The sequence below is a fragment of the Manacus vitellinus genome, unplaced genomic scaffold (assembly GCF_001715985.3).
Source record: "Manacus vitellinus isolate BGI_N305 unplaced genomic scaffold, ASM171598v3 scaffold_19_pilon, whole genome shotgun sequence".
Taxonomy (NCBI): Eukaryota; Metazoa; Chordata; class Aves; order Passeriformes; family Pipridae; genus Manacus; species Manacus vitellinus.
In genome coordinates this window covers 9,180,451-9,196,283 of record NW_021939395.1, presented here as the reverse complement: position 1 = coordinate 9,196,283, position 15,833 = coordinate 9,180,451, and the positions used below count along the sequence as shown (strand labels likewise).

Sequence of the window (15,833 nt, the reverse complement as noted above, 5' to 3'; positions counted from 1 at the left end):
GAAGAGTTGCCAAGTAGAACCACCCAAGACTTATGAGATCCTAGGCCAAAATAATCTATAGTAACTTCTAAGCAGCTCACACTGCTCCTGCCAGAAAGTACCAGCCAGACACTGAACACACCACTGTGCTCTGGCTTTGGGAAAAGGTCAGGTACAGGATGTCTGGACACACACAGACCTGTCCTGCACGGGGAGCATTTATTGCTCAAAGCATACACTCATCATTAACAGTTCTTGCATACTTCCAGTGCTCCTTAAGATCCTAAATGATGCATTGCATCTTTAGATATCTCTTAAATGCAGGAGATATCAAACCTACAAAATTATCTAAACTATGTCTGGAAGAAGCCGAAAATTGACCAGCTATTAAAGTGAACTCAGCTTTACTTTTGCTCATACCAAGCACAATGGAAGGTAAAACAAAACCCTCTGACTAATCTATTTATTTCTACACTGGACAAAGAAAGCAAGGACTAAATCAACTGCCTTTTAACCAACAAAGAAAGGAAACAAATATCATGAAATGAGAATTACCTCAATAACTAGAATGGTCTATAATGAATTAAAAATATGTTTTCAGCAACTCCTATGATGAACTGCTATGTTGTGCTCACAAGTTGCTGTCCTCAGGAAGTATAGACAGGAACTAGGTGACAAGAGAAACAGGAGCTATGGACACTTAAACAGCTATCTGCCACATTTTAAAGCTCTTTACACTGTGACCATGATTTAAAACTTTATTCCCTCCTTTCAAGGTTTGAGCACACAGTTTCCCTAGGGGAGCTATCCTACAGTTAATGACTTTAGAATCTGCTACTTGAGAGAATGGGAGTTGGAAGTGTGCCTTCACAGGTGCCACGTTACAGAGGCATCTATACAGACATTATAGTGCTGTTTTGAACTTGGCACCACTGCAACAACTGTCAGACTGAGCAGGAAAAAAGACACTACAGAAAGCTCCCTTTCAAGTATTACTTTCCTTTGCTCCAAGGAAGCCCAATTCAGAGGTTATTATTCAAAAATATAGAGATAGTCAAGCTACATTTTTTCTCCCTGCCTCCCAGGGACAGACAGCTATCTACATTATGAGACTCAGCACATTACAAGCTGGCTGCTTGTTTTCTATCATCATCTAATATTTTCAAGTGCAAAATCCTCAGTCCCCATTGAGGAAGGTTGAATTCAAAACAGAGACCAGGAAATGTAAAGCAGCAACACAGTGCATACAAAAGTTAGCACTAAGCAGGAGTGCACTTCCACCTTTCAGCTGCAATCAGCAGGACCAGGAAGGAATTAGCAGTCGCCACCAACAGAAAAAGCCAACTTTTTCCTAAGTCACTGGAAATGTTATTATTGTAAAACTGACCCTTAGCAGACAGATCCCTGCTTCAAAAACAGCATAAGAGGAGAAGCAAATCCCCCTAAAATCCTTTTAACAGGACATTAAAGAATAAAGAAAAGTGTTTGTAGCAAAGAAACGTTGGCAGCTGCAGTCTAAAATGCCGGTAAATGACCACAGTGCTCCCTCTGGTGACAACAGACGGGGCGAGTCACCTGCCGTGAGAATCGGCACATCCGTGTCAAACTCCAGGGCAACACATCTTCCTCCTTTGAAACTTCCTAGCAATACAGCAGGTACTTCCACTGAAGAAGGATTAGAAATACTCCAATGTCACGATGAGTTATCACGCTTAAACCTCGGGAATGTGTTGTACATTACCAGAAATAAGTTTTTACACCACTGATGCTGCCAGGTGTCAGTCACTGCAGCATGTAGAAAAGAGCATGAAATGAGATTTCAGCTTAGAAATGTGGATTTGGACTTAAATTCCATTTCAGCACCAGAGAAACCATTTACAAGGGATGAATGTTCTGGAAGGAGGTGAAAAAATGTTTCTATCCAGTAGGACACGGAACCTTTAGGAGCTCATACAAAGGATCTCAGGAAACCAAATTCTAACTAGTTCTGTACTGGAAAATGTTTGGATCAAGTGTATAGTTCAGGCCAGTACAGTAAGAGTGGACTGATGACAGCAAGCCCACAGTCAATGACACCTTTCCCTGCCAATTTATTAAAGGAAGTTTATCAATTTGTTTTGCCAGTGTGGAAATCTTTGTTTAGCTTGTGCCTAGATAGTCTTTGGCCACTGAGAGTTTCTCAATGCAGTGAAACTGGATAGACTTGAGAGATGATGAAGAAATGTTTAAGGACAGCTAATAAGAGATCCATAACAGGTTGTGTTTGGTTATGCCCAAGTGACCTCACTGACACACAGGGAGCTGTTTGCCAGGAGGTACAACTCACCTGTGCAACTGGTGCCCTGGAAATGAACTGCTGCAACAGGACCTACTGGGAAAGTTCCTGTGATTCAGAAAGCATAAACATCAGCTATCCAGGGAGCAGTCAGTCCTCTACAACAAGCAGCATTATAACGGCTCAAGGACCTTGGAAACATTTCAGTTTGTTTTTTTTCTACAAAACATTCTGTACTGTCAGTCACCTTTGGGTGAAAACAGCCAAAACACACAAGCAGGCTGCCCAATTGCAGGCAAAGCATCACAAGAGCAATAGCTTCTGCAGTTTCGTCCACAACGATTAAAGATCTCTCAGAGTTTGATAAGACTTGCTGTGATACACAGCATTTCAACCCTCATCTGTCCTTCACCATCCCTTGACATCTACGGAAACTAGGATAGTAACACTTGCCCAATATTACCTTCTGTCATGATGTTCTTCTCTGATGAGAATCAACTCCCAGAAGCATTTGATGAGCCTTAGTTGGGATGAATGAGGCAGTTTAGATCCCTGAGATGCTGCAGAAGACTTTCTGAACACAGGAATACATCCCTATGCCAGCTATTCTCTTACCAGGTTTTCATGATTTTTCTGTTGGATTCCAAGGGGAAAAAGGAGTTTTTGTTATATTACACTTGAAACTTTAGTATTGCAGAAGGCAAATTTGGTTCAGGGGCACAGATTACACAGGCTGGCAAGTGTCCTCACTCTAGTCCACTCAAATGCTGGTGGCAAAGCCATTGTCACTGACATGTCCTTGCTGGTGCTGCATGTCCTGGTGTGCATCACTGCAGCTTCTGGCATCCCCACACACACCCACTTCTGCCATGGCAAATGAGACCTGGATTTACAGCAGTGACACACAGGTGCCTGCATGGTGAACTGTAAAAGCATGGCAGGTTGGCAGCCTGTAAGTCTTATAAGGGATTTCAAACATCTCAGGACAGGTGGTGGTTTGATGGCTGTGGGTACTGAGGGTGACAGCAGCAGGTTCAGTTCCTGCTGGTAACAACAGTGATTAGACTGTCTGTGCCCACAGCTACACAGGATAGAGCATATATAGGAAAAATCCTCTCACACAGAGACCAAAACTAAGGACAGGCAGCTTCAAGTATATGACCTTGGGTTATATCATTCACAACAATGAATTGTTGCCCTATGACACGATTCTTGTCAGATTTTGTGGATAACAAATGCCTCTGGGTTAAGGAGGGACCAGTCTGCTTTCTGCCACTAAGAACCAATAAGATGTGCCACTTTATTTGTACTTTCTGCCTGAACAGTGACTCTGCTGGCCCTGTATATAAATCCCCCTGCTCTGAAGAAGATACCACATAGTTTCATCAGAATATCTTTGCTATATGTCATCAATTTTAATTCCAACCTGTACTTTAATATGCACATAACTATTTTCAAATACAAGGAAATCCTGAAGTCAACAGCATCAGAGCTTTCAGTAAATCCTTCACAACTTCAGAAAAATCTCTATAAACATTGTGTAAAGTAGATACAGAATGTACAGAGAACAGTTTTCTATACAAAAGTGCATTTTAGCATTACAATTAGCAGAGAACCGGGGGGGGGATCAATTTAAGCAATACCATATACTCTAATATATACCCTCACCTCTCCCCCTAAAAAAAGACAAAAAAAAAATCAGACCCCCCACTTTCCCCTTGCTTTGGTTATGAACTATATTCAAGGCTTCAATATTACAATTTTTTTTTTACACTGAAGAATTTATTTGTCATTTGGAAATGTTTTAAAGTTAGCCAGATGAGAGAGAATGCAAATACGATTCATCAGAGTTAATAGTCAAAATATACAAGCTTTGAATATTACTAGGATGTGCCCCTGACAGATTAATAAACTATCTTTGCAATCCTTAAATGGACAACTGCATGTTGACTTTTCTATGCTCAAGAACTGCAAGATCAGTAAGCTTAAGAATATTAAACCAATAAATCTAACAACAATTGCCATGAAAATCTGGCTAATAAGAATGAACTGTAAGAGCTCCCAAAACAGTTGGGTTTATTAATATTTATAGACCAATGCATCAGCTGATTTCAAAGTTGAAAGAGTGTTAAGAGAAAAGAAATGGCTTCAGGCCATTCAGCATAGATGAACAGTAAATACTGTCATTTTTATATGTTTCTATATTGTATATGCATTCTGATGTAAATGCATGTACTTAAGTTCAAGCAGGTTGGTTTGGGTTTTTCCCTCCAGAGAATGATCTTCACAGGTTTCAAACCACAACAGGAGAACCAAAATTTAGGCCCAGGAAAGTCTTGCAAAGAATTTTCTTGCTCTTTCAAGTAAGCACCCCATACTGAGCATACTGTAAGCATCTTTTTATCAGCTTCCCAGATAAAGAAAAATAGATATCTTAACAGAGACAAAAGATGACATTAGATACACACACAGAAATCAACCAGGTTTGTCAGGCAGCTTTCTTCCTCATATTTAAAATCATATTAGAAAAGAATGTTCTCTACTGTTTACAGTCTTATTGCAATCAAACTTTCAGTGCTCCTTCTAAGCCTTTATAGAGAAAAAGTTACCATGGAAGCAAACCGTTACCTTTACAGAGTGTAAATTAATTACATTCATATTGCAGTGGGTACAAAGCTCCTACATACACAGCTTCAGTACCATGGAACCATAGAACTCTGAGCTTTTTCCTGTGTGCCTCTATGTTACTTTTAAGCTTGACATTTGTGCTCTGTGAATAAAAAGCAGAGATTTGATTTAAAAAAAAAAAACAAACATACTAATAAGAGAATGCATTATTTTAGCAGTCTGTTACTCTTCACCTGAACCCAGTAATCTACAGCTGTAGCCACAATGGCCAACACTTAAATTGGCAAGACCGGGTTTAACTAAAATTCCAACTGTTTGACTAATGCCATGGGTATTTAACATAAATTCATAGAATCATTTAGATTGGAAAAGACCTTTTAAGATCATCGATTCCAACTCTAAATCTAACACTGCCAAGTCCACCACTAAACCACGCCCTTAAGTGCCACATTTAAGTGTCTTTTAAACACCTCCAGGGGCAGGGTCCTCCTGGGTAAGCACAGAGCACAAAGCAGGGAAAAACAGGATTCTGACCAAAAACCTCCCCCAGCACAAATTGAGCATGTCACTAGAACTATGGAGGATGAGAAAACAAAAGGGAAAAAAACTCAAATGTGAGAACTCTTGAATCCCACAGCTACTTCAGGCCTGATTCTCTGAGATCAAAGACAACATTATATCTCTGAGTACTTGGCAAAGAACATTCAGGCAAGATGTTACTCTGCATTCTTACCAGAACATTCAGAGCTTTGTATTCTTATGTTATAAGCATCCTGGGTCTATGAGATCACAAAGCTATAAATTACTACCATGGAATCCCTGGAAATCCACTCTCTTCTTTCATTTCTACTGTCACACAAGTGATTGAAGTACCTGCTGGAGACAACACACCACTATCAGCTATTGTGGTACCCAGGACCTTTTCATCCAATGTGACAAGAAACTGGACCCATTTAATCACTTGGATTAATTTATACTTACATGCTCAACCTAAGATCAAGGTGGAAATACTACCCTCCTCATTTCATGATCCCTGGAAACTAGTAGACAGGTGACCAAAACGAACTGTACCTCATCAAAATGAGGGTGTCTTCTCTCAACAAAACCTGAGGCATTTTAAACTCTGAAGAACTGTTGAAACAGAAAAAAGTTACACACTTTCATGCTCCACCACACTGAGATATTGCACCTTTCTTACAATTCACTTCAGAGTTTCCATTCTCTACAGTATCGTGTGCATTTTTCTTCAGAAAAAAAAATGCAACCACATTACAAAGACACTGCAGAAAATAAAAGTTGTACTGAACTGCGACAGTGTACACACGGTGAAATATTTCATGATGAATTCGTCCATTACCACGCAAGAGTTTAAAACTGCACCCTGAAATTAGCTGAATTGACAGCAATTAAATTTTGCCTTTCAAGGAAATACTGAGAGGTAACAGACACTTGTGGTTAGTGGCCAAATAACTGGCCATATGGGATAGCTAATACTTGAGCTTAAAATGACATTACATGGCTTTTAATCAGTGAGTGGACAAGTCTGGGTACCTGTTGTACAGCAGCAGTAAGAGTGAATAAAGTCACACATACTAGTTTGACCATGGACTCTTTCAGAGGGCATTGTTCAGATATTTTACTGGTCAGTTTGAGTCTACAAGGAATGCCACTTCTGAAAGAAAAACACTTCTCCTGTCAGGGCTAATAAGTCTGTGCAGGACATGCAAAATTAATGTCAGTAGTCCTAAAGCTGACCATGCAATTCTGCAGGACTGGGCTACATCGTGCAATTACAGACACCTGTGGCCACACTAAACTGCCAAACTCCTTAATTCAAGAGCAAAATTAAAGCAATGAAGCATCAAAATAATAAAAAATTACTAAATTCAGAATTCAAAAATACTTTCATAATCTTTTAAGTTTCACATTAAAATTTAGAAGTATTATTTTTATCTCAGCAGGGGGGAAGGAGTTCTGTAAAAAGTAATTCCAAAATAGAGACAAAAGTCACCTTAAAGATGGTCAAAATTAGGAAACAGGTTAAAACTACTTTTACTTCCCTACCTGAAAGCCACAATTTTACCTCATATTCTTACCAACAGAAATTTCAAAAGCCAATAGACAACAAAAGGAGATTCTGATACATGTCATGGTGCAACAACCCACACAGAAGACACCCTCAGCTAAACATACCACTAAAAAGCACAGCTGCATTAATTTAAATTCTCCTGTAAACAACATGAATCTATTTAGATGTGCTTCTGGGGAAGAAAACCACTGAAGCTGTGTGCCACTTGTTTGCACTTCTGTTTCCAGTAGAGTTCTTAACTACTGTTAAGTAGTGTCCTAGACAACTTAACTGCAGATTAGTGTACTTTCAATGCATAAAGACATTTTTATTGTAATCTTTTCATAGAAATAGAAGGGATGTACTGGTCAACCATTAGTGATCATCCTAAGATATTGAGCAGCTTCTGAAGACTAAGCCTGCACTTCTTGGGGTTTTTTTTAATTCTAGTTGCTTCCTAAGAACTACATTATTAGGCAGTATTTGTTACAGATTCCCTGCATTAGAAGTCCTGCTTCTTGTTTTCTGTGTAGTTTGAGTTAAATCACAACTTTTAGAAAAGAATTTATGACAGCACTTTGATTTCGTACAATTCAAGAGCAAGACTGAAGAAAGCCCCACAGAATAGAAAGATTTTTCCTCATGCTAAACAATCTTCCTAATAATGGGAAAGGAAGACAGAACAAGTCAAGTGGAATACTAACTCTAAGTTGTAAAAAACAAAGAAGCTGAAGCATAGTAATGCATGCTTTGTGTCATCCAAGAGCACCCCTAGACTTAAATCTTGTAAGTTAAGTTAGCATATTAGCCAAGTTCCATTTCCTTAAAATTGTATTTACTGAGCAGCTTTTCAGAAGACAGTTAAGTTTCTGAATTCTTTGTTGTAAAATTACTCTCAAAAAGCTGAAGTTACTCAATACTTAGACCTTCTTAGCAAAATTACACTTGAGAAAAGATCTGGTTTATATTGTTAACACTAATCAAAATTTGGTCAGGAAATGTATGTAAACAATAAGGATAATACATTTAAGGCTTAGAAAGAACACTGATAAATTCACCCCTGTCACATTAAAACATCCACATCTCCTTCATGGTCCTCCTCAGTCACTTTTAAAGAGAGCACTTCTTCATTAAGAAACAATCCACTCAGTCTTTCTTTACGAGCTTGTCTCTGCTCCTTCAGCTGTCTCTTCCGTAAGGCCTTTTGCTGTAGTTTCCGTTGCTTGGAACGTTTCTGTCAAAATAAAGAAGAGACAAAATGTAAGATTTTGTTCTGTAGATTAGAAAACACTTCTAAAGCTGGAAAATATAAATTAACCTCTAAAATAACAACTGCTCTGAAAAATAGCTAATATGAATTCTTAGAGGTGGTGCAAACAGTCATCCAAAATTGTATCTGATATTAAATATCAAGACCCAATTACCATATCTGAATTATGAGGCACAACATTACCCTGTGATGTTGCACAGTCGAATTTTTGATTGAAGGAATCTTTACTGCTGGGGAAATGCTACAGTCTTACATTAACAAACCCAAGATGTTGAAGAGCAAGGAAGAACTGCTCCTCTCCTCCACCCCTGAAACTGAAATTATGGAGACACGACAAGTGCCACAGTCCTACTTTAAATGGAACACGCTTCAGTGGGTCTCTCCTCACCACGTAATCTCATGAGACATGGAAGAATAAACTGAAGAAGATTCAAAAAGCCTGATGAAACTTTTAGTTGGAAAAAAAAAAACACAAAAGAAAAACAAAACACAACCAAGATGGTCTTTACTATCCAGAAATTATGCCTAGATTAGGGTGATCAATCTTAAATAATTATTTTTTTAAAACTGTGTGTTTTTAAGTTAGATGCATAAGCCCTTACTCAAGCCCACTCACATTACTCTAAACAAAAGGAATTAAAAATCTGCTACAAACATCAGGCTTTCTCTTAGAAGAGAAATTATGGCAAGAGCACGAGTTTTAACTCCTCGTGATCATGTCGCACCAAACAGTCTATCTAAGTAACTCAGTCACTAACTGTGTTCCTTCAGGACAAACATCCCAGGTAAGATCACATAAGCAAGCTTAAAGAGTTAAGACAGCTTAGTGCAGATTTACATAATTAGAAACTTTACTTTTGAATCCCGGATCCTCTCTGCAGCACTCGAGGACAGGTTACTATCGCTGTGCGCTCGACTCATGTTGGCACTCGAGTTTGAGGCGGAGTTGGCGACGCTGGAGCCGCTGCTGCTGGCTGAGCTGACCATGCTGGCACTGCTGCTGCTGGCACTGGCACCGCTCACACCACTGGTACTTGCACAGCTGTAGCTGCTCCTCTTCCAGCTCTCCCTTGCTGACCGCTGACGAGGCCCGTGTTCCTTGATGTAGTTCCTCACCTGTAGAACAGAGGCAGCAAAATGGCTAAGGCTTGATAAACACTGCACTGAGATGCTCCTTTCCATGGAAAAAAACAATTTGCCTATTAATGATCAAGTTATTAGATCAATTCAGTCAGACTTTTAAAATATTTTGCTGCGCCTGCTTAAATCCCAAGCCATCTGGCAGTCACCCAGAGAACTAAGTTAAAATTAGCTTCACTACAGAAGGAACGAAAATAAGTAGCAAGGTTTGGGGTTTTTTCTCCTCTCCTGCTCCTTGAGTTTGCTACTACATTAGTTATTATTTCAACACCAAAAAGGAACATCAGTCAAGTTCAGCTGAACTAAGCTGTTTACTTAATGTATCAAACCCCTTTATTTTGCTAGGTATACTCAAACAAAAATGGGTGTAAATAAAGCAGTACTTTTCTACTGTAAGATGATACTTAAAAAATGTTTGAAACATGAAATAGGCCAAGCCCATAAAAGCAGTGAATGTTTTCCAGTTTCAATCTTCACTTTCATCACAATCAGAGTAACACTGAGGAATTCAGCTTGTTTGGACACCACATCTCTTCCCAACAACACATCACAATAGTACAAAGACTAAGTAGTGGGATGTATCTACCCTACCAGTCAGGTACCCTTCTTTGTTATAATTCCTATTCCGTTACATCTTTAAAATGTGTTTTTATCTCCCTTTCTACATGAAATTTATGGTCTTCCCCAACCAATCCCAATCTTTTAGAGTTTTAAATGCTAGTTCATATTCAGTGAGCAAATGAAGATCCTCAGCTAGCTGATGGCCATGAGGTGAGGTACACTGCCATAAGCAGCACCAGGTCTATAGTACACACTCACCAGCTTAGGCTTAACACATACTGAGAATGTACAGTCACAGTCTCATATAAAGGTTTCCCTCACTGACAACATTGTGCTCTAGTGTATATCTCTATATCTAATGATTAGGTATAAAAATTGATCACAAGTCCATACGATTTTCCAAGACATATCAGATGCTGAAACCCCAAAGTCAAATGTACAAACTTTAACTCACCTGTTTCAGTTTTTCATCTGTGAGACAGTTCAATTCAATAATGAATTCACTATCTGTAGGTGAGATCTGAGCAGTAGGATCAATAATTTTAATAATATCAAGTTGCTCTCGAAGGCCCATTTCTGTACTGACTTTGCGACTCAAATATTCAATATATTCAACCTAGGATCCAAAGAGAGGCAGGTCATTTTAAAGTATCATTGATTCTAAATGAGAGACAGAAAAAAGGAAGGACCAACAGGATAAAGCATGCTCAAATATTCTAGCCTTGAGTATCCTTAAAAACTCAGGGTGAAAACCTGAGTAGGCATTAAACTGCCTCTTACAGACCCAAAGGACAAGATTTAGTTTTGAGAATCAAGCAGTCCTGTATAGGTCTGCATTTATACCTACAGCAATCAGGATGGCATTTAAGTTGTATCTTTTAATGGAAAGTTCTTCTGTACATTGCAGTTCTCACACAGGAAAAAAAGTCACCTGTTCATCATTTGTCATTGCGCTCCATGGAAGTTCATCAAGATTCCTGTGCTTGTTTTTCTTTTTCGGAAGCAGACAGGGAGAGCTCGGAATACTAGGTATAACATCAGAAAGCACATCACTCCCACTGGTAATGTCGCTGCCAGGCAACTTGTAACATGCAAGAGAAGGAACAAAGCTTTAGAGTACAGTAGGCAGACTGTAAATCACTCTAACACTATTAACCATTCAAAACATACTGTCAAATTAGCAAAGCATCGATTATCTCTGCACTCTGACAACTTCTTTGTAATTACTCATAACTCCCTTGAATCTTCCTACAAACAACAAGTGCAGCAAACTCGATTCATACTATTCTCTACTTATCAAATCTTTTTAAAAAATTGCATATAAGAAAACAGCAGAATGGTGTGACATTTCAATTACTTCCCTTTTCCATCAGTGGGAATTGTCCATTACAATCCAAACTTAAATCTAAACCCCCCATTTCAAAGCATAAGTCTAGTTTAAGGAATATAATTTCAAAGTCGGTCTGTAATTCATGCCACACCCCATAATTACACAAGAATATTCAATTAAAATTACTGTCATTTGCCTGGAAGCAACTGCAGAACTTCAGATAGCTTCATTTATACAACTGACACATGATTTCTGAATGCACTTCCAGTTGAAGTGGGACAGTTGGATTACTCATGCTCAGATTCTGCCAGATAACACCATAAAGAGCTGCAAAAAAGTCTTTCCAAAATTTTACAAGTCCAATCAAGTATGTCTCTTAAGAAAAGTTTGTTTTAAAAAGTAAAGAGTGATAAAAAAGCTAGTTACCAGTCAAACATGCTGTTAGCTAACTAAGGCTTAAGAAATTACTTCTTTTCAAAACAATTGCCAAGTTTATCAGGCAATTAAAATTTCACAGCTCAGTGAAGCTCTGAATCTTTGGGATCCAACCTGAGTCATTCCTACAGGCTGCATTATACACATTATACACGTGCACTTGTAACTTCTGCAATAAATAGAGACCTGCAGTTAGACTAAACCAGTCAGAAATTCGGAGCTAATCTCAGAGCACGTCTTGAGTTTATTTGCATCTTCTGGAACAGGATCTGAGCCGCCTTAGTTTTCAGTTCTTATAATGCCCTTAGGACTCTACATGCTTTGACTGAACTTTACAACAAAATTTAAAAGTATGACCTTCACTCACTCCTCCAGATTAAAAAGGCTGGAATAAAACTAAACAAAGCATTTCTTTATCACTCAAGATTCAGGTATGTGCTCCCATGCTGAGTAGTTACAAAGAAACAAATGCTGAGAAGGTCATTTGGTCTGTTCAGCCTGGAGAAGAAGAGACTGTGGGGAGATATCACAGCTGTCTGCAGCTTCCTCACAAGGGGAAGAGGAGGGGTAGGCACTGATTCTTCTCTATGGTGACCAGTGACAAGATCCAAGGGAATGGTCTGAAGTTGTGTCAGGGGAGATTTAGGTTGGGTATCAGGAAAAGGTTCTTCATCTAGAGGGTGGTTGGGCACTGGAACAGGCTCCCCAGGGCAGTGGTCACAGCATCAACTCTGACAGAGCTCAAGGAGCATTTGGGCAACGCTCTCAGACACATGGTGGGATTCCTGGGGCTGTCCTGTGCAGGGCCAGGAGTGGATTTCGATGATCCTTGTGGGTCCCTTCCAACTCAGGATATTCTGTTCTATCTGACAGCTTTTCAACTACAACTAAACCCAGCACATAACAGTCTACACAAAATTTTACATTTACAGTGGAACTAGTTTACCTGCCATTCAAACTCACTGTCTGACCAATCCCAGTATGTGCTGATAGAAGAAGAGACATCACTGCAGACACTGCCCTCGGGGAACAAATCAAAAGAGGTGAACTCCTGGTCATCCAACAGAGAGTAACAGTCATCCTGATCACCAACAGAGACCGATGAGAACAGCTCCTCACTGCACTCTGAGCTGGCGACGCTGGTTCCACAGGATGTCAAGTTCCACCTGCAAAACACGACAAAACAATTAGAAAGCAGCAAATGTTGGCATCAAGTGGCCCTGAAAAATTCTTTTAAGCCTTTTAAAACTATCTTCACTTTGCTTGCATTATACCTGGATTTTACTGAAGTTATAATTATGGAAATTGAAGTATTCTAGTTTAAAATATTTTTTAAGGTCCATAAACAACACCAAGGGAACCCAAGGCCAAAAATGGCCAGGTAAAAATCCACACATAGTTAGTATAATTATATCTTTATTTTAATATATTATCACTTTCCACCCCAGAGCCATGACTCCTCTAGTATGTGAATTGCTTCTTTTTGCTGTTGGTTGAATTTCTAAAATACACTGATCTAAAAATAAAATTTTCCATATGTTTGGATATTTAAACTGTCACGTAAATTGAAATAAGCAGAACTAAGAAGTTAATCAATCAGACATCAGGATAAATAGAAGTCAAAAAGAAATTCTAGGCTGATAATCCCCCACAAAACTGAGGCTTAATAAGGAAACACATTATGGATTCATTATTCACAACTCTGAATGTCAAAAACATTGGACATGCTATTGGAATAAAACAGTGCAAGATGGGAAAATGACCTGTGTGAAAATGTTACCACGCCAAAACTAAATACTTTTTCCACCTCATTATTTCATTTATAAAGCTAGTTAATGCTGTTGCTAAAGGAAAGCTATTGAGAACTCAATTTTCACAGAACAGGTTTTTTGCTCTAATGAGAGTAAGTCAGAATTTAACAAGCTCATGAAATCAGTCTCCAAATCTGGATTTATTTTACATATTGGTGAAAAGTAGGTCGAGACAAATATGAGTCAGCACAGCACTGCAATATGGCCAAAACAACTTGAAAAGGGCTTCTAAAATGCACCACACAAACCCACACAATCAACTCCTTTCCATCAGCCTGTCCACTTCAGCCTGGCTAACTAGAAAAACACTCTTCTTCCATCCAACTGCAAAAGCCAAGCAATCTCATCACCCTGAAGGGCTGGTCCTCACTGTCATTATTTAAGCTGCATACCAGGTTGGCTAAATATGTTTGTGATGGATTCACTCCCACATCTACTTGGCCAGCACTGAATTTATCCAATGTTAAAGACATTTCCAAAACTTCTCATTTAGCAGATTCAGGAGATCCTGCTCTCCCTCCCTTTCTGGATCCCTTACAGACGTGCAGTGTTTCACCGGTTCAGACTTTTGTGGGCAGGGCAGTCCATTGGTACGGAGCAGAGCACGGGTGTGGTGACACAGCACACTTCTCAACATGACTACAGTTACAGAATTCATGAAATATTGACGAAAGGAAAGACAGAGTGGACAAAGTTTCCAGACCTATCAAAACAAAGGGTGAGGTGCAGGGGCTCTACCACCACCCCACTGTGCAGATACTCCAGGTACAGGCAGACAACCCTCACCTTCTCACACCCAGGGGGGTCTGCTGGGCTTGCTGGGGTGAACTGGACTAACAACAAGCGGGAACTACATTACAATTACTCGTAATATTATGCAAACAGCACAGATTGAGCTGTGCATCTGCAATGGCTTAATGAGTGTGTGTCCTTGCCCAAAGAAGTGAGATAGCCCCTCAAGATGCCTGAGTTACAACCCTGCATTTGTAAAATGAGCAAACCTAAGTAACACACTTGGGAAGTGAAAAGCAACACAAAGAGAAACTCACAAAACAGTTATCAAACATTTATCTTACAGATATGCTAAGAATATTTCTTACTGCTCATGCCACAATTGTGTTTTATGATTTAAGAACCCTATCATGAGAAATGTATCATATTTGATTAAGGTTGTTTGTGTTGAATCATTTAAGAATCTATAATTAAGAGTTTGCCCTTGTGAACGATACTTTTAAAGTGCAATTTCCATGATTTCATACAAATTCAACTAAAAGACTACCTCATTATTCACTCTTCATAATGGTGTAGTAGAAACACTAATAATCAGTAAAAGTATCTTGCAAGTCTGGAACAGGAACTAGAACTATCCCACACATATGTTCGTGACTGAAATCTCACAGACTGTTCTCAAAAAAAAAGCTATTGCCATATTCAAGTTTAATTATACGCAGTAGCAGAATTACGTTCTTAGGAAAACTGTGATTTTCACTTTTGGAATTTCTTTGTAGAGTTGTATATGCACTTTTTGAATAGAACATTTCTACAAACTACAGGCTGAATAATTTGACGATCATTAGTAGCATGGGATTGAAATGTTTCTGCGGGAGTCGGTGCAGTCACCAAGCTGCCTGACTCATTCTGAACCTCTACAGGTTTGCCTGGTGTCCATGCAAGGCCTGCTTTTAACTCTTATAAACACACCACTCTGCAGCTGACCATCCTGCAGCGCTCAAAAATTACCAAAAATCTCAAAAAATAAGACATTTGGAAGGGAACGAGATTCGGAGCAACCTGGCTCAGTGCAAAGTATCCCTGCCCAAGGCAGGGGGGTTGGAACTACATGATCTTTAGGGTCCCTTCCAACCCAAACCAGTCTGTCATCCTACGAACAAACACATCTTTAAAGAACGACCCAGCTCACATCGATAGGTGTAACGTGACGAGCCGAACCCCGACTAAGCCAAGCTCAGGGTACCCCAGCAGGGCGTGCGGAGCACCCTCAGCCCGGTCACACCCGGCTCGCACCGGGCAGGGGAGCGAGGCAAAGATGCTCGGCCCTGCCCGGGGACAGCAGCCGCCCTGGGGCCCCTCAGCACCCCCCGGGCGCACCTGTTGGAGTGGAAGCGGTGCAGCGGGTCGGTGCGGTGGCAGGACGAGAGCTGGCAGCCGAAATCGCTGACGTCCAGGCAGCCCTCCTCGCTCAGGCTCAAGCTGCCGCCGCGCGGCGGGTGCTGGTGCGAGAGCAGCGGGCACGGCTCCTCGGGGGCCAGGAACTTCTCGTACGGCTCCTCGGTCATGGCGGTGGGCGCGGGGGCGGCTCGGGAGGCGGCGGGGAC

General features: G+C 40.1%; 1 protein-coding gene across 1 annotated transcript; it reads right to left on the bottom strand.

The window, feature by feature from the left end:
- Positions 1-3,634: 3,634 nt before the first annotated feature.
- FAM199X (family with sequence similarity 199, X-linked) lies at positions 3,635-15,818 on the bottom strand. Its single transcript, XM_018070737.2, has 6 exons — positions 15,607-15,818; positions 12,633-12,852; positions 10,853-11,002; positions 10,376-10,537; positions 9,076-9,336; positions 3,635-8,184 (listed from the first exon to the last, which is right to left on the bottom strand). Exons 1-6 carry the CDS (start codon positions 15,792-15,794, stop codon positions 8,014-8,016), a joined length of 1,152 nt encoding a protein of 383 aa, XP_017926226.1. The 5' UTR covers positions 15,795-15,818; the 3' UTR covers positions 3,635-8,013.
- Positions 15,819-15,833: the final 15 nt, after the last annotated feature.

What these genes read in the sequence shown, in the direction of transcription:
- FAM199X (XM_018070737.2), bottom strand. Translation starts at nt 15,794, where the DNA reads ATGACCGAGGAGCCGTACGAGAAGTTCCTGGCCCCCGAGGAGCCGTGC. An exon ending in CACCGCTTCCACTCCAACAG is followed by an intron (nt 12,853 to 15,606) that starts GTGCGCCCGGGG and finishes CGTGTTTTGCAG; the next exon opens with GTGGAACTTGACATCCTGTG. An exon ending in CAATGACAAATGATGAACAG is followed by an intron (nt 10,538 to 10,852) that starts GTGACTTTTTTT and finishes TTTGGATCCTAG; the next exon opens with GTTGAATATATTGAATATTT.